The following is a 19,323-nucleotide window of genomic DNA, read 5'->3' as shown; positions in this document are numbered from 1 at the left end:
ATGTATCCCTGACACACACCTGAGGGTGTGTAGAAATGCAGTGAAAGCTGTGACCCAATGTGTACTCTTGCACAGGTTTCAGTGTGGAGATCATGCACCAGATTTAACAGAACATTTGGAACACTAATTCCTTTCAGTGCGACTCAAAGTGCTGACCTGTCAACTGAATCAAAAGTTGCTTTGATACGGAGGTGTGCCACATGAAGCAGGTGATTAAATTCTCCATGCAACTCAGCCAGAAGCTGGAGGGTAAAGACAGTGTCCATTGTTGACCGACTGCAGTGAATCCTGATTACTGACAATGTCTGTTATGGGACAGCTGCATCCCACCAACCAGAATGTGAGCAAAAATCTTTCCAGGGACCGATAACAATGAGATTGGCCTGTAGTTCCACACTCGGTGCAAGATCCTCTGCCCTCATTTAGGGAAATATGATGCCCCCTTTGCATTCTGCTGGTACTTTGCCTAATGCCCACATTTCTAAGAACAGGTTATGTAAGCCCATGCGCACTGGTTCCAAGGCGCCTTTGAGTAGCTTGGATGCAATACCATCAGATCCAGCAGCATATCCATCCTGTAACTTTTGTATGTCCTTTCAAGCTTTCTCGAGTGGTGGAGAATCAGTGTTCATCCTTGGATGTACAGCTGTGTAGAGTTTGCCAGGTCATTTAGCTCTAAACAGTCATCAGCAGGACCATGGTTCAGCATGCTTTCATAATGTGTTTTCCATTGGTCCAGGACCTCATCCGTCAATGAGCAGGGAGAGCTGTCTGGTTTCATAATGAGGATGTTAGAAGGCTGCCAGCCAAGCACGTGATGGCACTGTAGGCACGATACAGACTGTTGTTCATAGGCAGCCTTATTTCTACAGAGTTCTGTTAAAGTTAAAGGGTCTCCTCAAAGATGTTCACAGGTGGATTCTTTTGTGGGATTTGAGTTTAATATAGAAATATTCTTCATGCATTAATCTATTCATCTTGATTCAAACTGAAAATCTAGATTCTTTCCATCTCACTTCAGATTATTATAAAATATTTCACTTGATTATGGAGCCAAGAACTGCAGGATAAAAAAGGATTCCAATTTTGGCTTTCAATTATTATTGTACTTATTTTGGTGTTTAATTTTGACTGCTGGCAGGTTAGCACATATAACTTTATAAAACAACATTTTTATAATGTTAATTCTGATTGCATAAATTCAAGAAACATTAGTTGTTTCAATAACAATGAAACAAGTTTTAAAAAATATGCAGAAGTTTAAAAAGAGTCTTGTTTATGATATGCATGATTTATTCGTAAACTAAGTGGAAGCATGTAAATTAAGCAATTTACTGCACTGCTGTTATACATTACCAAAGAGTGAACCATGGAGTGTGAGAACAGGAAGTGACATGGGCTATATTTTACAGTGAACAGAATGTGTTGACATGTGAATTTTCTTGTAAGGCTCTTTCAAGTAAATCTTCCATTTTATGGTTTTTTGGTGTTTATTTTTTAAAACTGATTCTTGTACAATTAGTCAGTGTTTTATCAGCTATTTTTCAGTACAAACTGAAAAACAAGATCTTTAAGTGTAGAAGAACTTTAACCAGATTGTTAAGTTTAATCAATGATAGTGTCCCTGTAATTAATCACTTGAAAGTGAATTCAAAACCTAAATTCAATTTTTTTTTAATTTTTGAAAAGTGTTAATTGACTCTACTAACTCCAATAAGAGTTAAAATTATTTCTGTGTTGAATAACCAAAGGTTTAAAATCCTCTCCCTTACCAATATCCTCCAAATATATCTTTGTTTGCTTAGATATCCGAGAGAAATCATTCTGTGAACTGTAGTACCAGGAATATCACTACAATCCATTCAAGCCACTGTATCTAAGCTGTCACAAACTGATGTGTTCTAGGATATCTACCGCAAATAAGGAAATTCTAAGGGCAGGGAAGAGAGAGAATTTTTAAAAACATAGTTAAAACTTATGTCTGTGATGAGTGATCCCTCACAGGCTGGTCAATGGGGCAGTCAGAATAATTTTCAGGGTTTCACTCAATTTTCACTTTAAAAAACATTATGTTTCAAATCTGAACAAAATGGGAGGGAATGGGAGGGGGAGAGAGAGAGAGAGAAACTGTCATGTAACAAACTCAGCCTCCTCCACCCAAAATTCATTTGTAGTTCTTTGGTTTAAGCTTAGTGACCTACCTGTAATTAGATTACTGAAAACAAGGATTCAAAATTTCTAAGGACCACTACCAGCCTGGTTAAGTACTCTACTGTACCTGAGAAGACAGCAAGAGTTAGCTCAGGGTATGTCCTTGCTAATTCCTCCGACAGTTGATAATATGACATAGAATACAGGTGTGGCAAAGGAGAAGGCTGACCCAGTATCCCATCACCTCTCTGAATCTCCAATTTGTGAGCATAGCGAAACATCTTAGGTTCCAAGATCTGCAGCAATAAAATTCAGATATTTGAAGCTAAATACAGAGCTGGGATTACATGGTTATCTTCTGAGGAAACATAATATATATTGTGCCATCATTTAAAGTGGGGTGGCCAACCTGTGGCTCTGGAGCCACATGCGTCTCTTCAGAAGTTAATATGCGGCTCCTTGTATAGGCACCGACTCTGGGGCTGGAGCTACAGGCGCCACCTTTCCAAGGGTGCTCACTGCTCAGTCCCTTGCTCTACCACAGGCCCTGCCCCCACTCCACCCCTTCCCGCCCCCTCCCCTGAGCCTGCCATTCCCTCACTCCACCCCCAGAGCCTCCTGCACGCCACCAAAGAGCTGATCGGGAGGTGCTGAGAGGGAGGGGGAGGCGCTGATTGGCGGGGCTGCTGGTGGGTGGGAGACGCAAGAAGCGGGTGGAGGAGCTGCTGGGGGACTGCTGACATATTGTGGCTCTTTGGCAATGTACATTGGTAAATTCTGGCTCCTTCTCAGGCTCAGGGTTGGCCACCCCGATTTAAAGTGTTGCAGCTTAGTAGAGTCAAATTCTTGGCTATCTGGGACTCATTCCATTTGAGAACCAGTCAGAGCTGTCAATTTCAAAGTTCTATTTTCACATCCTATTGCATTAAATATAAGTTTTCCATAGTGAAAGTTGAAGTAATCAAGATCAATATTACCATACAATTTTTCCATGATTAATATAAATTCCTGCTCAGAAATGGCCTAGGACTGGACTAGGGGCAGTGCAGTGCAGATCAGGTTTGAGATGGCAAAACTGTGTGAAACTAGTACAGCAGCTGTTGGTACTGTTTTATTTTAGTTTGATTGATCTTAAGCACTGACATTCACATAGGAACAGAGGGGAGAATCTCAAAATTGCTTAGCATTGGCCTAACTCTGCTCACATTGACACCAACAATAAAGTTCCCATTGAATTCAATAAGAATAGTGTCTAGCCAACAGTGAGCACTCTTAAAAATCCCACCCATTTGTGAGCTAAGCCAGGTGGCACACAGAGGCATAAGATAAAGTAAGACACCCTGCCTCTAATGCATTGCCTCCTCAGACCTTGGGACTGGAAGCATAAGGGTAAGTAGATGTTGATATTATCCACACTACTCCTTCCTCCAAGTAGATGAGTGGGGAGTAAGCAAAGCCTTGGCCTGATGCTAAAGACTTTAAGCAAATTACTGCCCTACTGGAGAAAGTGGGGTGCAGGGAAAGAATTGTGCTTTCCCTGTGATAATCCTGGAATGGCACTGCTACACGCTATCCCTTTCAGAGGGCCAACTTGAAAACCTTTATCTAGCTTTTATATTTTAAAACGATGCTGTGAAACAATATGGTCCAGATCCTCAGCTAGAGTAAATGGCAAGATAGCTACATCAAAATCAATTTACCTGTGCGGATTCATTAAAGATAATGATCTGTCTCTAAATCTTTACTAAAAATGCAACAAAAATAATGCACTCTGCATTTCATTGATGAAGATAAAGCTGAATGATACCAGAAATACCTTTTTTAAACATACAAGAGAATTTTTTTAAACATAAAATATATTAAAATGAAATTTTCTTACAAACCTGTAATAGTTGCATAGCAACTTCATAGATAGCCCTAGCAGAATCAGCTGCTTTAAATAGTATCAGATTCAGGAGGATCACTGTATCACACAGGTAATCCCTAGAGGAGAATCGTAAATATCAGTTAAAAAAAAAAAACATTTTTTAAATACAGTAAAAGCTGTTTTATCTGGCATGTTGGGGGCATGGGGGAGTGCAGGTAAGTGAATAATGCAGATTAACTAAGAGGGAGAGAGTTTGGGGACGGGGTGCGGGGCTGGAGCATGGGAGGGGGGTATGAGATGCGGGCTCTGGGGAGTTTGGGTCCAGGAGCGGACTCAAGGCACCAGATCAGGGGGGCGATCACCTTGGGCAGCTCCCCACAAGTGTTGACCTGTCCTACCCAAGGATCCAGGAACCCAAGCCCCCTCCAGCACCCCAACCCCCTTCCCCAAGGCCCCTCCAGCACCCCAACCCCCATCCCCACACCCCCTTCCCGCACTTCAAACCCCTCGTGGCCATTCCTCCACCTAGGAGCAACAGGGACATGTCGCCACTTCCAGGGAGCTGTAGGGAGCCTGCCAGCCCCGCGCCAACTGGACTATAAACGGGACTTTCTATGAAGATTAGAAATGCCGGTTTAGAGCTTCAGGTTGGTACAGGGCCGGATAACACAGCTTTTGCTGTATATTTAGCTATTTTAACTATGAATTAGCTAAGCAAAGGTAAGTTTATTTAGTTTAAGTATTGTATAGAATAATATAGTTCAATGCTTTGAAATCTTTAACATTGAAAACAATATGGAAAACATGTTCCATTTAAGAGAAAACAAAACATTAATTCTATTTAAAACTGCAATTTGGGAAACTGAATTGTAAATTTAAAAATTCTCTTTTGTACCTATTCTGAAACACACTGGCTATGGCTTTAAAACAACCAGCTGCAACCCGCTTGGAACCCGTGTAACACCGGTCCACAGCCCAAAACAGGAGGTTACTCTGGTCAGGGTTGAGCTCCAACAGCAGCATAACTGCCTCACAGCCTAACTGATGCACCTATAGACCAGAAACAGACAACAGTTTAAACAATTTAAAAAAACAGCAAAAGGCAATGGTTTACAAAATAATTTTAATAAGAACAGATGACATTTAAAACTAACAAGTTGCAATAAGCAAGATTTAATTAAAAAAAAATAAAAAGAGAGTAAACCTTAAAAATACTAATAGACAAAGATTTAACAGTTTTTGTAGAATTAAGTTGTGCACTTTATTGGACCATATGACTGCATAATATCATTAATTTTATCCTCATTCTCCCAAACCATGCCCTCCTATTGTTTTTTATTCTCACTTTTTTCATGTCTTGACCTGGGCCATGTCCTGAAAACACAGATGCAGGACAGCAGTTAAGCACATGCTTAGTTCCACTGATTTCAGTGGGACTTAAGGGATGGACTTTCCCTAAGTGCTTTCCTGAATCAGAGCTCTAGATTGTAACCTCTTTGGGATAAGAATCAAGTCTTTCTATATGTCTGCATATTATCTAGCACAATAGGTCACCTAGGAGCTATTGTAATACAGAGAAATAAAACCAACAATAACTTCCTTTTAGACTTGAAAAGTTTTGTCTTCATAATTCCACATGGCTCCCTATGCATGATACAATCTCATTGAGCTTATGCACAAAGCCCCTACCTCAGCCATCTTTAATTCTCTCAGAGACCCACTACTGCTCTGTTGCTGCTTACAGTGAATCAACTTAATTTGTATATAATTTGTCAGCTGCTGTTCCTGTTCGCTTTCACTTAACTTCTGTCTACTTGTCTGCCTGCTCTTAGACTGTGAGCTGCTTGGGAGCAGGGACCATTTTTCTTGAGCGATCAGAAAGTGCCTAGTACCTAGTTAGCACCACTGCAACTAAACGCATTAATACGTAGTAATAATAATAAAGTTGTATAAGGCGCAAGCTGCTTTAGAACATTTGTGCCAATTTGACCTCAAGACTCTTAAATCACACACTAATGGTTAACAAACATTTATTGATGCTGCTTATATTACCTTTTTATCTTGTGAATCCAAAATATTATCCAGCCATTTGTACAAATAACCATCTGATGAGAGTCCTACGTTATCTGCAACAGGGCCACAACACAGTACAGCAGACATAGCCTTTAGAAAGTAATTGAAAAAATAACACATTTGAATAATCAGGTTGGGCTAGAGCAGTTATAGCTAATCCTTTAAAATACTATCAGAGAACTCTAACATCTATTCAGACCACTGCCATGAGCAAGGCCACAAGGAACTCTGTTTAACATTTTGTTCAAGGAATAGCAGAACCAACTCTACAGCTCTGAATTCCCAGACAAGAGGAGCTGTCTGTTCTGAAAAGTTTACATTTGTTCCATAAGAGATAGTACATTAGTTTGGCTGGTGCTATACTGTAATGCACTCTGATACAGAAGATCGTTGATCTGAACAATCCTGAAATTCTCTCTCGTTGAGCAATTGGGGGGGTGAGGGCCTGGGAAGCTTAGCACTAATATAAACTTGTATTTGCTGCAGGACCATGCTGAAATTACGGTAGTGGGAAGGGGGCAGAGAAGTTCTGATTAGAATGTAAAAATAATTAAACCAGGAATAATTTGTGGCTGAGATAACATCTGCCTAAATCAGCCAGGACAAGGAAAATTCCATGCTTGGACTAATGGCAAGGAAGTGCAAACTGGCAAAAATGTTTAAGTACGGACAATATAGGGAAGTAATTTCTCAAGTTCAGAAAGTGTTAAAATACCTTCAAAGCACAGTACTGGTGTCTGTTTATCTGCATGTTCCTATCACTGTATCTATCCAGAGGGGTAAACATGATGCTAAATGGACCTGCCCAGTGACTGAACAACATAAAGAGACTGTGACGTAGGCTCTGCTGAGGAAAAACACTTCTTCTCTGGTGCACTGTAAGAAAAGCACATACTGTATTTGACCCATTTTTCACTACAGTTTTTGTACACTAAATTTATAAGACAAAAAACAAAACAAAAAATTACCCAAATTAATTAGAAACAAGCACAGTACCATACAGGCAAAATTCAACAGCATAACAGCTTTTTAAAAAAGTTAATATATGCCGAATGTCACTGGTATGAAAGAACAGAAGCAGTATACAAGGAGTTTAGCAATTATTAGCCCGGAAAGAAACATGTTCAAACTTGGTAATCAAGTCTTTTAGTAACAAGAATTTAATTTTTAGATTTAAAAATACAATCAGTGATCACTTCTGAAAAGTTCATATTGTCAGTTTTAAATACCATTTTTAGCATGGTAAATTTCTACAACTTCAGGAACAATTTGTGGTTCTGGTGTATTAAAATGAGTCATCAAAACCTATTAAAGTGTATGGAGCATACCTGGAACATTTTGAATGATATTTGCCACTAAGGCACTAAAATGGCATCGGATATCTTTCAATGTGTCAGAGTCCTTTTCATTTTCTGCCTCCAGGAGTTGTCTAGTGAGATCGACATACTCCAATAAAGTGTTGTTGAGGGAATGTGTTTCATTATCAAGGCCACCGCTTGCACTTAAAAAAAAAAAATATTCAGAGTATTATGGTAAGTAGAGACATACTATATACTTATTTAAAAAGCTTCAAAGGATATCTTCAAATTCAAGAACTTTTAAAAGACTTTTTAATAAACAAAGTCATTTTACTGGCATTTGGTTCGAGGCCCTTTCTTACCACATTTTTGTTGTCTTAGCAAGGAAAGCACTAATGAAATCGGACCCAATAACCAGGCCTTGTAAATCAGGAGCTTCTCTAATACTACTACAGAATCATAATATTTTGTTCAGGGTGATGGTTTAACACCCCCACTCCACCCCTCAAAAACAAACAAACAAAAAAAACGCTTGCTTATTATAACAAACAAGGTACACACCTAAAATAAATGGATAATTTAGATGTGCTTGGTCAAAAAGTAAATACTTTATCTTCTGAGCTAGACAAAGTCCTCAGTATTTTATGCTATGCTGCGGAGTACTAACTGGAAACAGCAGCTATATACTCTATTCTAGATAGGTTCTTATATCAGCCTCGTCACTATGGCATCTGAGTGCTTTCTAGTAGTGCTTTAAGTGATGTAACATCTGTCACATGTGGTTGATGCTCTCTCATCTTGTCCTCTGGAAGAGAACTCTGCGTGTAATGGAATGTTTTGTACTAGTAGGATTTTTTTTTCTTTAAATGTACACAGTGATCTGTTTATATTAGAGAAGGAAGGTCAAAGACGTGTGCCTTGCCCTTGGAGCAGAAAGTGGTGAAGTTTGAGATAGTCCTCAGTTCCTGTAAGAGTTTGTTCCACAGACTCAGACTGGCAAAAGAGAATGTTCTGTCTCCTGCACAGTCAAGCAGCAGAGTTGTCAACAACAATCCTCATCCTGGAGCTTTAGGCTACTTTTTGATATGTAGAGCGCAGGCCATGAGTACCCTGAAGACAAGTACTAAGACCTGAATATTACTCATATTCTATGGCAAGCCAGTATAGAGAGTGGAGGACAGATTTGATGTGCCAGCAGTAGCCCATGTTGCTGAGGAGATCCTCTACTAGCTGGAGTTTAAGGGCTGATGGCTTCATACCCAGGTTGCTTCACATTGCCGTAGTCCAGCTGGGAGGTGACAAAAAAAGTTTATCGCTGAGGGCAGGTCAACATCCACCAGGATGGGACAAAGTCTCCTAGCCACTCAGAGATGGTAGAAGGTGTTACTCATAGATGCTGCTGCTATGTAAGAGCATAGTGTTAGCAAGAAATCCTAAACTTCTAAACTACAAACTGAATTCACCAATTAGGTATATATTTTCATCAAAGGAGACTTTACTGCGGCTGCAAACTGCTTTCCCTCTACCCATTAGCATAACCTCTGTCTTGCTCAGCTTCAGCTTCAACCAGTTGCTCTGAATCAGTATAGCCAGCTAACAGTTATGCATGATAATATGACAAACACGCGTCATTATCATAAATTTGTAAAATAAAGATATTTTCCCCATGAATTGATGATGCTGAAATGTTTAGTACTTATCACTTTTGCATATTTACTTTAATGATCTGCATATAATTTTATATGTTCACCGGCACTATAAAACCTTCTCTTATAATATGGTGGTGACATCGGCCCAGACAACAGAGCTGTCAGGGTTTATACTGTGCAGAGGCTAGAACATACAATAGTGTAATGTACAAAAGTTTAAGTCCATTCTCAATTAAGCTGTTTAGCAACAGAATTTTCAAAGGCCATGATCCTGCAAAGGCATCCATCCACGTGGTACTTTATGCCTGTGCACAGTCTGATTAGCCTCAGTGGGAATTCTGAAGGAATAAGGATTTCTTACACAGATTTCTTTGCAGGACTGAAGTCAAAGTGTCCTTCATTTTACATAATATTTTATTGGATTTTTTTCCTCCTTTAACCCTTAGTATCAAAAGTCAAATTATTTGGCATAAAGTTACACAATAACAATGGCAGATACAGTCACCTTTTCACTTTTTTATCCTCCCAATACTCAAAATTTACAAGAGACTATTATGAAAATTATGCCTGATTTATAAATCTTAAAGGACTTCCATTAAAGTGATATCTTACATTTTAGGATAGATTAACAAAAATTTATATTCCTACCTCCCCTGCCCCCCATGTTTTATTTTAAATATCTCCAGGGAGTTAAGTATTAATAGATCACATTTTCTTCTTTTCCCAGGACTCATTGTATAACATCAGGATGTTACTGCAGGAAGAGCCCAGTTAGATTATCTGTCTCCACCTTGGGATCTCAATGTAAAAGTAGCTCAAGGGCTTTATACTTGATCCTGTAACTTAACTCATTCACTACTGACAAGGTTCCATACAAAAAGAACACACATGCAAACACATACCCGTGTCACACACTTACACATCTCATTGAAAACGTGAGATGTTCCATGGCATTTCAAATAAAATAGAGTGGTCAGTAACTTAACAGATGTAAATTTATAGATACTGATCAGCATATCTTTATGTTTTTAAAATTAGTATTTACAAACTCCTTGTGCATTTTTGTTTGTTTGCTTTATTTGGTCTTTAAAGAAAACATGGGAACAAGGCAAAATATTGATTATTCCAGTATTCTATCATAATAGTGAAATATTATGGTCACTGAAATCCTCCTACAAGACTTATGGGGATTATTGTGTATTATGTTGCTCTAAATTAAGTTTTAAGTGATTGTTCAGTTGTACAATAAGGTGTACAAACAGACAAATGTATAGAGAAACTATTGGCTCTTAATTCAGAAGTTTGTTAGGGAAATAAACAATGTCTTCTCATCAACTCCACACCTACCTGTGACTAATAACACCAGCATCTGCCAGCAGTTCAAATATTCGTACTAGTTGTACTCGTAAAATATCTCGACGCCTGCGTCGTTTCATATTCTGTTCAATGGAAAAATACAAAATTACATGGAGCAGTGGAGTGAATAAGGATAATATCAGTTTGGCCTACAGGGACACTGAAACACAGTCATGACTCCACTCATGTTGGTACCACAGTTTTCAGTAGTGAGTCACAGATTTTTTTTTTATTTAAACAGTTAGCAGATTTACTGTACAATTTTAAAGGACTAGACAAAGGGTCACATTCATTCTTTGGGTAACCTCTCAGACTTCCATGAAGAACATTATTATTTACTTCAACTGGGTACAATGGAAAATTATTGCTTCACGATTTAGACTGTTATGAGAGAGTGATTCTTTTACATATGGACTGTCCGGTTTGGCCAATGTACATTCCTCTCCTGGAATTGACACCTCTGCCATGTACATTGGCCAAACCGGACAGTCTCCACGTAAAATAATAAATGGACACAAATCGGACATCAGGAATGGTAACATACAAAAGCCAGTAGATGAACACTTCAATCTCCCTGGATATTCTATAATAGATTTAAAAGTAACTATTCTTGAACAAAAAAACTTCAGAAACAGACTTCAAAGAGAAACAGCAGAACTAAAATTCATTTGCAAATTTAACACCATTAATTTGGGCTTGAATAGGGACTTGGAGGGGCTGGCTCATTACAAAAGCAGCTTTGCCTCTCCTGGAATTGACACCTCCTCATCTATTATTGGGAGTGGACTACATCCATCCTAATCGAATTAGCCCTGTCAACACTGGTTCTCCACTTGTGAGGTAGTCCCTTCTCTTCATGTGTCATTATATAATGCCTGCATCTGTAACTTTGGGTACGTCTATACTTACCTGCGGGTTCGGCGGTAAGCAATCCATCTTCTGGGATCGATTTATCGCGTCTTCTCTAGACGCAATAAATCGATCCATCGACACCAGTACTCCTGCTCCGCGAGAGGCGTACGCGGAGTCGACGGGGGAGCCTGCCTGCCGCATGTGGACCCGCAGTAAGTACCTTGTAGTTCAAACTAAGATACTTCGTCTTCAGCTACGTTATTTATGTAGCTGAAGTTGCGTATCTTAGTTCGAACTGGGGGGTTAGTGTGGACCAGCCCTTTCACTCCATGCATCTGAAGAAGTGAGGTTTTTTTACCCACGAGAGCTTATGCCCAGATAAATCTGTTAGTCTTTAAGATGCCACAGTTTCTACAGGGCTTGAACTGAGCAGGAACTGGTTGGAGCAAGAGGGGCAGGTGGAAACTGTTACTCTAACTAAAATAGGTTGTTTAGGATCAGATTTTGTCCCCACACCAATCCATGGGACTACTTGTGGAATAAGGTAAAGGGTCAGATGTTGGCCTTCAACAAAGCTAACAACCTTTTAGAACCAGGCTCTGCCTCCCTTACTTGCATGAGAAGTACCATACTCTGCCAGAAGTCCCATTTAAATCAATGGACAACTCAGCCTGAGAAGCAATGGCAGAATCCAGATCTCAGATTGTAAACTCTTCAAGGGGGCAGTTGTATTTAAATTTGTGTCTTATACAGCAAACACGTTGTGAAGAAAAGAAGGAAAACAATTACTCTCATTGTTTACCATTTGAGCCCAATGGTAACTTTTAGTTCTAAATATATTACAGTCTACTTATTCCAATGATGTGCCAATTGAACTCAAACCACTAAGTTATACATGAATACCACTACGTGAATAAAGTTATCTGAAATTAAATTTGACATGATCTTCTGTAACAGTACATTGCATCTTTACATTTCACACCACCATTCTGTAAAGTATGGATGTGTAAAGATTGGCATTTGTATGACTAACATAGGTACATATAGGGCTTCGAAAAAATGCATTATGGCACACAGTTGTGTGACAGGATTTGAAATTCATACTGGATGTTACTATCAGCTATGCTTAAAATATAAAATTCAGTGCAATGATCAAAAGCAAAACAGTTATTATCTAGGGTACCTATCAATTGTCTTTTATTCTGTGTTCGTACAGAACCTATCACATTGGGGTCTTGATCCTTATTAAGGACTTTTGATGCTACCACAGAACAAATAATACACTGTTTTATGTTATCTTTTTGTTTTCCTTTGAATATACTGACATCCAGGCTCACTGCGGGTTAACAGCACTTGTTTGGTTCCACACTTCAATATGTACCATATATACTGGTGATATGTTATCCATCAGAGAAGCCTTGTTCGTAGGGCTGGAAGAGGTCAGCTAAGTTAATGTTTTCTCCAAAAACTGTCCCAGTTAGAGAAATCATATTTTTCTCTCTCCTATGTGCAGTACACATGAGCCTCTCTGATTGATGGGATGTCACCAACACAACATTTTGAGTAAAAGCAAACAGACTGCATTTGGCTTGGATACTAGCACATAAAAAATAAGGTGGAAAAATATTCTAAACTATTAGCTATTACTAACAAAATTACTGTGGCAAGAGAGGCTTTCAGTGCATAGTTCTAAAGTTAAGGATTTGATAAAAAAAATTAACATATGTAAGTTACTTTGAAAGGAATAAAAAAGATTTTGACTATTTTAGTTATTTATTTAAGCTACATTACTGTATGTTAGCCATAGCTGTTAAAGAACAGATAGTAATATTTCTCTACTATGTTTGTGGGAAAATAGCTATAATAAGATTCTGAATACAAATAAAAATATCCTTATTACCTCTGGTCTTCTTTCAAGTGCTTCCTTAATTATGGGATGTAATTCTTCTATTAGTTCCCTGGATAAAAATGGTAGATCAATCACTGAATTAGTAGTGAACATGCAAAATGTCTTACAGAAACAAATGTTGTAAAACTTACATTAAAAAAAGGAAAATCTCTAGTTTTGCTTTCATTTACAGTGACTTTATGAATCAAATTAATATTTAAAAGACAGGACACTGACTTTGCTAATATGCAAGACAGAGCATCAATCTGACATTTCTCAAAGTAATAATAACTGAAAAGGAATTTACCATCTATTACAACACCAGTATCTGAGACAGCACAGTATAACAAGCAGTCCCCAGACTTCAGATTTGGTGGCATGTGGCCCAATATTTGTTATTAGTGGAATCCCCACTAGTTCATAGTACTAAGAATATGGACAGTCTGATACCCTTGATGAGTCCTTGAATGGAAAATGACTGACCTGATTCTGCTACAATCTAAGAAGATATTTTGAAGAATGGCTTAATCCTGGTCAGACAGTAACATAGCGCTTTCTTAGATCTAGACTGTAGGCCAATCATCCCTGATAGTGAAAGGGATTTTGGACAAGCTGACTGATTCTGGAAGAAATCAGGGACCAATTTAGACAAGAATTTGGGGGTGATGACACATTATGGCCTTATTTTTATGGAATATAGTAAATGATGCCCCAGCCATTAGTGCCTGGATCTTTCAAACTCTCCAGGCTCCCAAAGAGGAATAAATATATGAAATAGAGTCTTTAGAAAAATCTTGTCACTATAAGATGAGAGAATTCAGTAGAGACCTGTCATTGTGAAGGAAAGGCCAAAATCGCAAACAGGCACACACACACTCTGAGTTGAAAGAGAGACCAGGTCATCCAATGTAAAACTGATGGTTCGGAACAAAGGGAACAGAAGATTGGCAAGAATAAGATCTTTACTGTCTTACCCAGATGGAGAACCATTTCCATTTCAAAGAGTAGGAGTTTCTGGTGGAAGGTTTCCTGTTCTCCAGCAGAAGTTTCTGGACTTACCCAATGCAATTACGTCCAAATTGCTCAACAGTCAGTATCTGAGCTCTCAGCTCAGGAATCAGTGTATAGAATCTGGCTCTACTCCTAGTGCAGGAGATCTACTGGGTGTGTGGAACTAAAGATTAGAGGATCAAAAACCAAGTGAAGCAAGTCAGAGTGCCGTAACTGAAGGGGTCATGCTCAGGCTACAAGAAACACCATGACACTTTCTCATCAGCTTTTCTGCAGTGATTTGGAATAAGAAATATAGGAGGGAAAGCCCAGAGAAACATATGACTAGAGCAATGCATCTATTAAAGATTTCAGACTTCTCCCTCCTGGAGCAGAATTGTTTGCACTTAATATTGCATTCTGTGGCAAACTATTACATACAACATTACAAGTCCATTACATATAGTCTCCCTACTGTGAAAGCAGAGTACTGGTCGTTGTTAGTTTGAGGGACCTCTCCTTCTGGGTGCTTAACTTCCTTTGGTGGCTGTTTTCTTCTTCTGGAAGCTGGAGAATTGCAAGGGTGACATGGTGATTGACATGAGTTCAAAAATTTCATGGTTTCCTGATCAAGAAGCATTGAGCCTGCTTTCCACTGCAAATTGATATAATACTGAATGGTTGTATAGTTCATTAAAATCTGAAGAGAGGTGACCTTCGGTTAAGACAGGAATTTCTTGCACGATAGCTAGATGAGTCTTAATTCCATAAGAACTGCTATAGTGAATCAGACTAAGGGCTGGTCTACACTGGAGGGGGGAAGGGGGGAGAAGAGGTCGATGTAAGATACACAACTTCAGTTACGGGAATAGCGTAGCTGAAGTCAACGTATCTTATTTTGACTTACCTCCCGTCCTCACGGTGCGGGATCAACAGCTGCGGCTCCCCGGTCAACTCCACTACCGCCGCTCGCCCTGGTGGAGTTCCGGAGTCGACGGGAGCGCGTTCGGGGATCGATATATCGCGTCTAGACGAGACACGATATATCGATCCTGATAGATTGAATACTATCCGCCGATTCGGCAGGTAATCTGGACTACCCTAACAGTCCATCCAGTATCCCGTCTTCTGACAGTGGCCAGTGCCAGACACTTCAGAGGGAATGAGCAGATCACAACAATTGAGTGATCCATCCCGTCATCCAGTTCCAGTTTCATGCATTCATAGGTTAGTGACACCCAGAGTATGGGGCTGCATCCCTGACCATCTTGGCTTATAGCCATTGATATACCAATTCTCCATTAACGTATCTAATTTTTGTTAAAACCCAATTATACTTTTGGCCTTCACAACATCCCATGACAAAGAGTTCCACAGTTTGACTTGGTGTTGTGTGAAGAAGTATTTCCTTATATTTGTTTTAAGCCTGCAACCTATTAATTTCATTGGGTGACCCCCTGGTTCTTGTATTATGTAAAGGGGTGAATAACATTTCCTTAATTCACTTTCTCCACATCACTCATGATTTTATAGACCTCTATAATATCCCCCCTTAGTCATCTCTTTTGTAAGCTGAAAAGTCCAAGTCTTTTTAATATCTCCTCATATAGAAGTTGTTTCATACCCTAATCATTTTTGTTGCCCTTCTCTGTACCTTTTCCAATTTTAAAACCATCTTTTTTGAGATGGGGTGACCCAAACTACATTCAGTATTCAAGGTGTGGGCATACCATAAAGTACTATGGATTTACATAGTGGTATAATATTTTCTGTATTATCTATCCCTTTCCTAATGGTTCTGTTAGCTTAGATGCCCTTAGCTTACCACTTAGATGGTACAAAATGTTTCTTCTCAGTCTTCTGCAGAGTAGGTGGTGCAAGTGGCTGGGGTATGCCAGACCATCTTAGCTGGCTCTAAATATAGCCTCATTGATAGGAAGTGCCACTGTGCTCGTGCCAGCAGTCTGGACGATATCTAGCAATTTGTGAATGGTGTCCTGGACTTCCTCTAGAGGGACCGGAGTGCGCCCACAATCCTTCTCAGAAGGTCCTAGTCATCTGATGGTTAGGCTGGTGCAACTGCCTCCTTAGGAGATGAGGACGACAGTGCCACAAAGCGTCTGTTTATTCCTATTGCTCCTCTTCTTCATATTGCTCCTGAGATAACTGTGGTTTATCGATATGAGGCAATCTCTCTCTGAACTCCTGCTCTGATCCCCTGAACTCAAGGGTCTCAAATATAGGTCCAGGCACCCTAATAGGACAAGTAGAAGAAAGGATGTGGCCACATGGAGAGTTTACCAATTGTCCTGCACTAGATAAGTCATGTGGAAGGAAGGAGGAGTCCTGCAGAACCTGAAACCCCTATATGGGCTACTCTTGTGCCTCAGTTCAGACAGGGGACCAGAGTCTTCATCTCAAGATCATCCAAGGAATATGTATCCCTATATACCATCATTGGAGCTAATGGTATGGGATGCCTGGTAGAGCAGTGGTTCTCAACCAGGGGTCTGGGGCCCCTTGGGGGGCTGCAAGTAGGTTTCAGGGGGTCTGCCAACAGGGCTGGCATGAGACTTGCTGCGGCCCAGAGCAGAAAGCTGAAAGCAGAAAGGTTTCAGACCCAGAGCTCCAAGCTCCACCACCCGGGACTGAAGCCAAAGCCTGAGCAACTTAGCTTCACAGGGCCCCCTGTGGCATGGGGCCCCGAGCAACTGCCTTGCTTGCTACCCCCTAACCCTGGACCTCGCTTTTATATGCAGAAAGAACAGTTGTGGCACAAGTGGGCAGCGGAGTTTTTATAGCATGCTGGTGGGGGCTCAAAAAGAAAAAGGTTGAGAACCCCTGTGGTAGAGCCTTAGCTGGTTGACAGGATCGGTGAATGGTGCACCAAAGGAGTGGGTACGTCTCTAGTGATCACTGGTTCTCACAATATCAGTAATGTCCAGGTCATCTAAGATGTAGTACCCAGCTTTAGAAGATAGGGAGTGGGAAGGGCTTCTGCTTCTTGGTGAATCCGATGGTGTTTATTAAGGTTAGACAGGGGGAGCTGATACCGCAGAATCCTCCTTTTACCATGAGACAGTATTGTTGGTATAGTCAGCAGTCGTTACCTTCCTTATCTTGCTGGGGACACTCATTTCAGAGCACTCTTGGCTCCCGGTACTAACAGTGCAGATTCATGCTCCCTGTCTGCTTCTGACATACCTGTACCAGGACATGGAGTCTCACGAGATCTGGATGTAGGGGATTAAGTCCTCTTCTTAGATGAGGACTTCGGAGCATTTTTTTATGCAAGTGTTTGCTCACACTCTCCTTCCACCTGCGCTGTCTGCTGGGGTCTTCGGTTGTGACTTCCAATGATCCAGAGTCAGGGAGTACTGTGCTAGGAAGGGCACGTTTCAATACTTCCAGCCAATGTACAGGGGGGTCTGATAGCTCAGGGATGCTCGACTGGAGCCTCAAAGAGGACTCTATCAAGAATATTTGGAGCGAGAACACTCAAATATCAAGTCCAAGGGAAAAAGGATGACAAATATTGCACTTGGAGGGAATATGCGACTCCCAAAACCAACATAAACAACTACTGTAGAACTTACTAACCAGGAAGACCAGGGACAGGCCATGCAGGACTTAACACTAAGTATCTTGGGCATGCTACATATCCCAACAGCCTCCAGACCTCTGCTAACACTAACTGACTGACTAAGATTAAAACTAAATTAACTATAAGACAAAGGAGAACTATTTACAACAAACCTGAACTGGAAGCAGGAATGCTAGCAAAGCTGCAAACACTGGAAGGGTTTTGTCTGAGAGCACGAACAGTAGAAAGGAACTGAAGAGGTGGTCAGTCCACACCACTCCTTATGCCTTCAGTTTGGAGCACAAAGAGGTGCAAGAGCTGACAAATGGACGCCGCTAGTAAAAATCCTCCAGCCTCAGGTGCATGGAGCACATACACACATTGAGTAAAATATGTATAGAGAGCATAACTCGAAGAAGAAGGGCCTGTTTTGCTGCTTTGATTTATTGGCTTAGTTAATTCACTCTGAGTATTTTTTGCTGCTGGATGCTCATCATTTATGAATGTAAATGTAATTAATTGTTAGGGTGCCGAGAGCTTTTTGTATTGATGGTTTTTATTGTTATTTAAATATAAAAAATAAACAAATATCACAGAAGGCACAGTGAGCTGTAGGTCCATGTATCTGAGATGAGGAAATGTACTGTTCTAACCCAAAACTACAGCAACAACTACTGACTGATCTTGAGAGCTAGTGTGATTTGGGCTTCAAGGCAGTCTGTGTCTATTGTTTCAATATCTAGCAATTTTTGTCACACTGCTAACTGCTAAGAAAGAGGATCTATTCATTGCAGTTTTCAAGCCTCTCGGATATTTCTTTATGTGTGGTTTTTAAAAGTTAAACTGAAATCAGAGTTCAGAACAATTTCATGATCAGTTACCAATAAAATGGTTAGAGCACAAAAATTACCTAAAAGCTCCTGGGTTGGTCCTGCCAAGTCCCAGCACAAGGGATTCTGTAATTTCCATGCTCTCAGAGCGCATCATTGGAACTATGTGCTTAAACAAGGATGAAGGGGACGGACTGCCAATAATCTGAAAGGAGAAAAATGAATATTTTTTTTTCTAGCAAGTAGTTACACAGTATCCAGCTGGTAGCATTAAAAAACATTTAATTTTATTTTAAATTATTTCCAAACTGAGAAGTTACTTGAAATAGTTATTATGAAATGGAAACTTTTGCTCTAAACCAGTAACAAGTCTCTCTGCATCATATTTTCATATCTTTATTGGGATGTTTTGTCCTCCCCATCTTTGTACAAATCTCATTTCCATCTGCAGACTGATATTTCTGGTTTTATATCAGGACTTCTTTCTTGAGGGGATTGGCATCAAAACTAGGGTTACCATATTTTGTGCCTCCAAATGGAGAACACTCCAAGGGGCCCCGGCCCCGCCCCCAGCCTCGCCCCCGCCCCAACTCCGCCCCCTCCCCAAAGTCTCCGCCCCCTCCCCTGCTTCCCGCGAACATTTGATTCGCGGGAAGCCTGAAGCAGGTAAGGGGGAGTGTGGGGGGAGGAGGCGTGGCCCAGGCTGGCCCCCGGCGGCTCCAGCCTGGGTCGGCTCGGGCCCTGGGGTGCCGGCCCCGGCCCCCGGCCGACCACCCCCAGCCCGCC

The 19,323-nt window shown here is 40.5% G+C and overlaps 1 protein-coding gene across 14 annotated transcripts in view; it reads right to left on the bottom strand.

The window, feature by feature from the left end:
- Positions 1-19,323, bottom strand: part of FRYL (FRY like transcription coactivator) — a 394,573-nt gene that overhangs the window by 128,468 nt on the left and 246,782 nt on the right. For all 14 annotated transcript variants that reach the window (XM_034771653.1, XM_034771656.1, XM_034771654.1 and 11 more), the window contains 9 exons: positions 18,618-18,742; positions 13,147-13,204; positions 10,386-10,477; positions 7,420-7,592; positions 6,807-6,967; positions 6,071-6,181; positions 4,914-5,068; positions 4,035-4,134; positions 2,279-2,447 (listed from right to left, as the gene is read on the bottom strand). In XM_034771653.1, the coding sequence (XP_034627544.1) occupies positions 2,279-2,447; positions 4,035-4,134; positions 4,914-5,068; positions 6,071-6,181; positions 6,807-6,967; positions 7,420-7,592; positions 10,386-10,477; positions 13,147-13,204; positions 18,618-18,742 (1,144 nt within the window). The remainder of the gene's footprint in view (positions 1-2,278; positions 2,448-4,034; positions 4,135-4,913; positions 5,069-6,070; positions 6,182-6,806; positions 6,968-7,419; positions 7,593-10,385; positions 10,478-13,146; positions 13,205-18,617; positions 18,743-19,323) is intronic.

This window comes from Trachemys scripta, chromosome 5, assembly GCF_013100865.1.
Source record: "Trachemys scripta elegans isolate TJP31775 chromosome 5, CAS_Tse_1.0, whole genome shotgun sequence".
Classification (NCBI taxonomy): domain Eukaryota; kingdom Metazoa; phylum Chordata; order Testudines; family Emydidae; genus Trachemys; species Trachemys scripta.
Note: the sequence above shows the minus strand (reverse complement) of the source record. Positions and strands in the feature narration are given on the sequence as shown.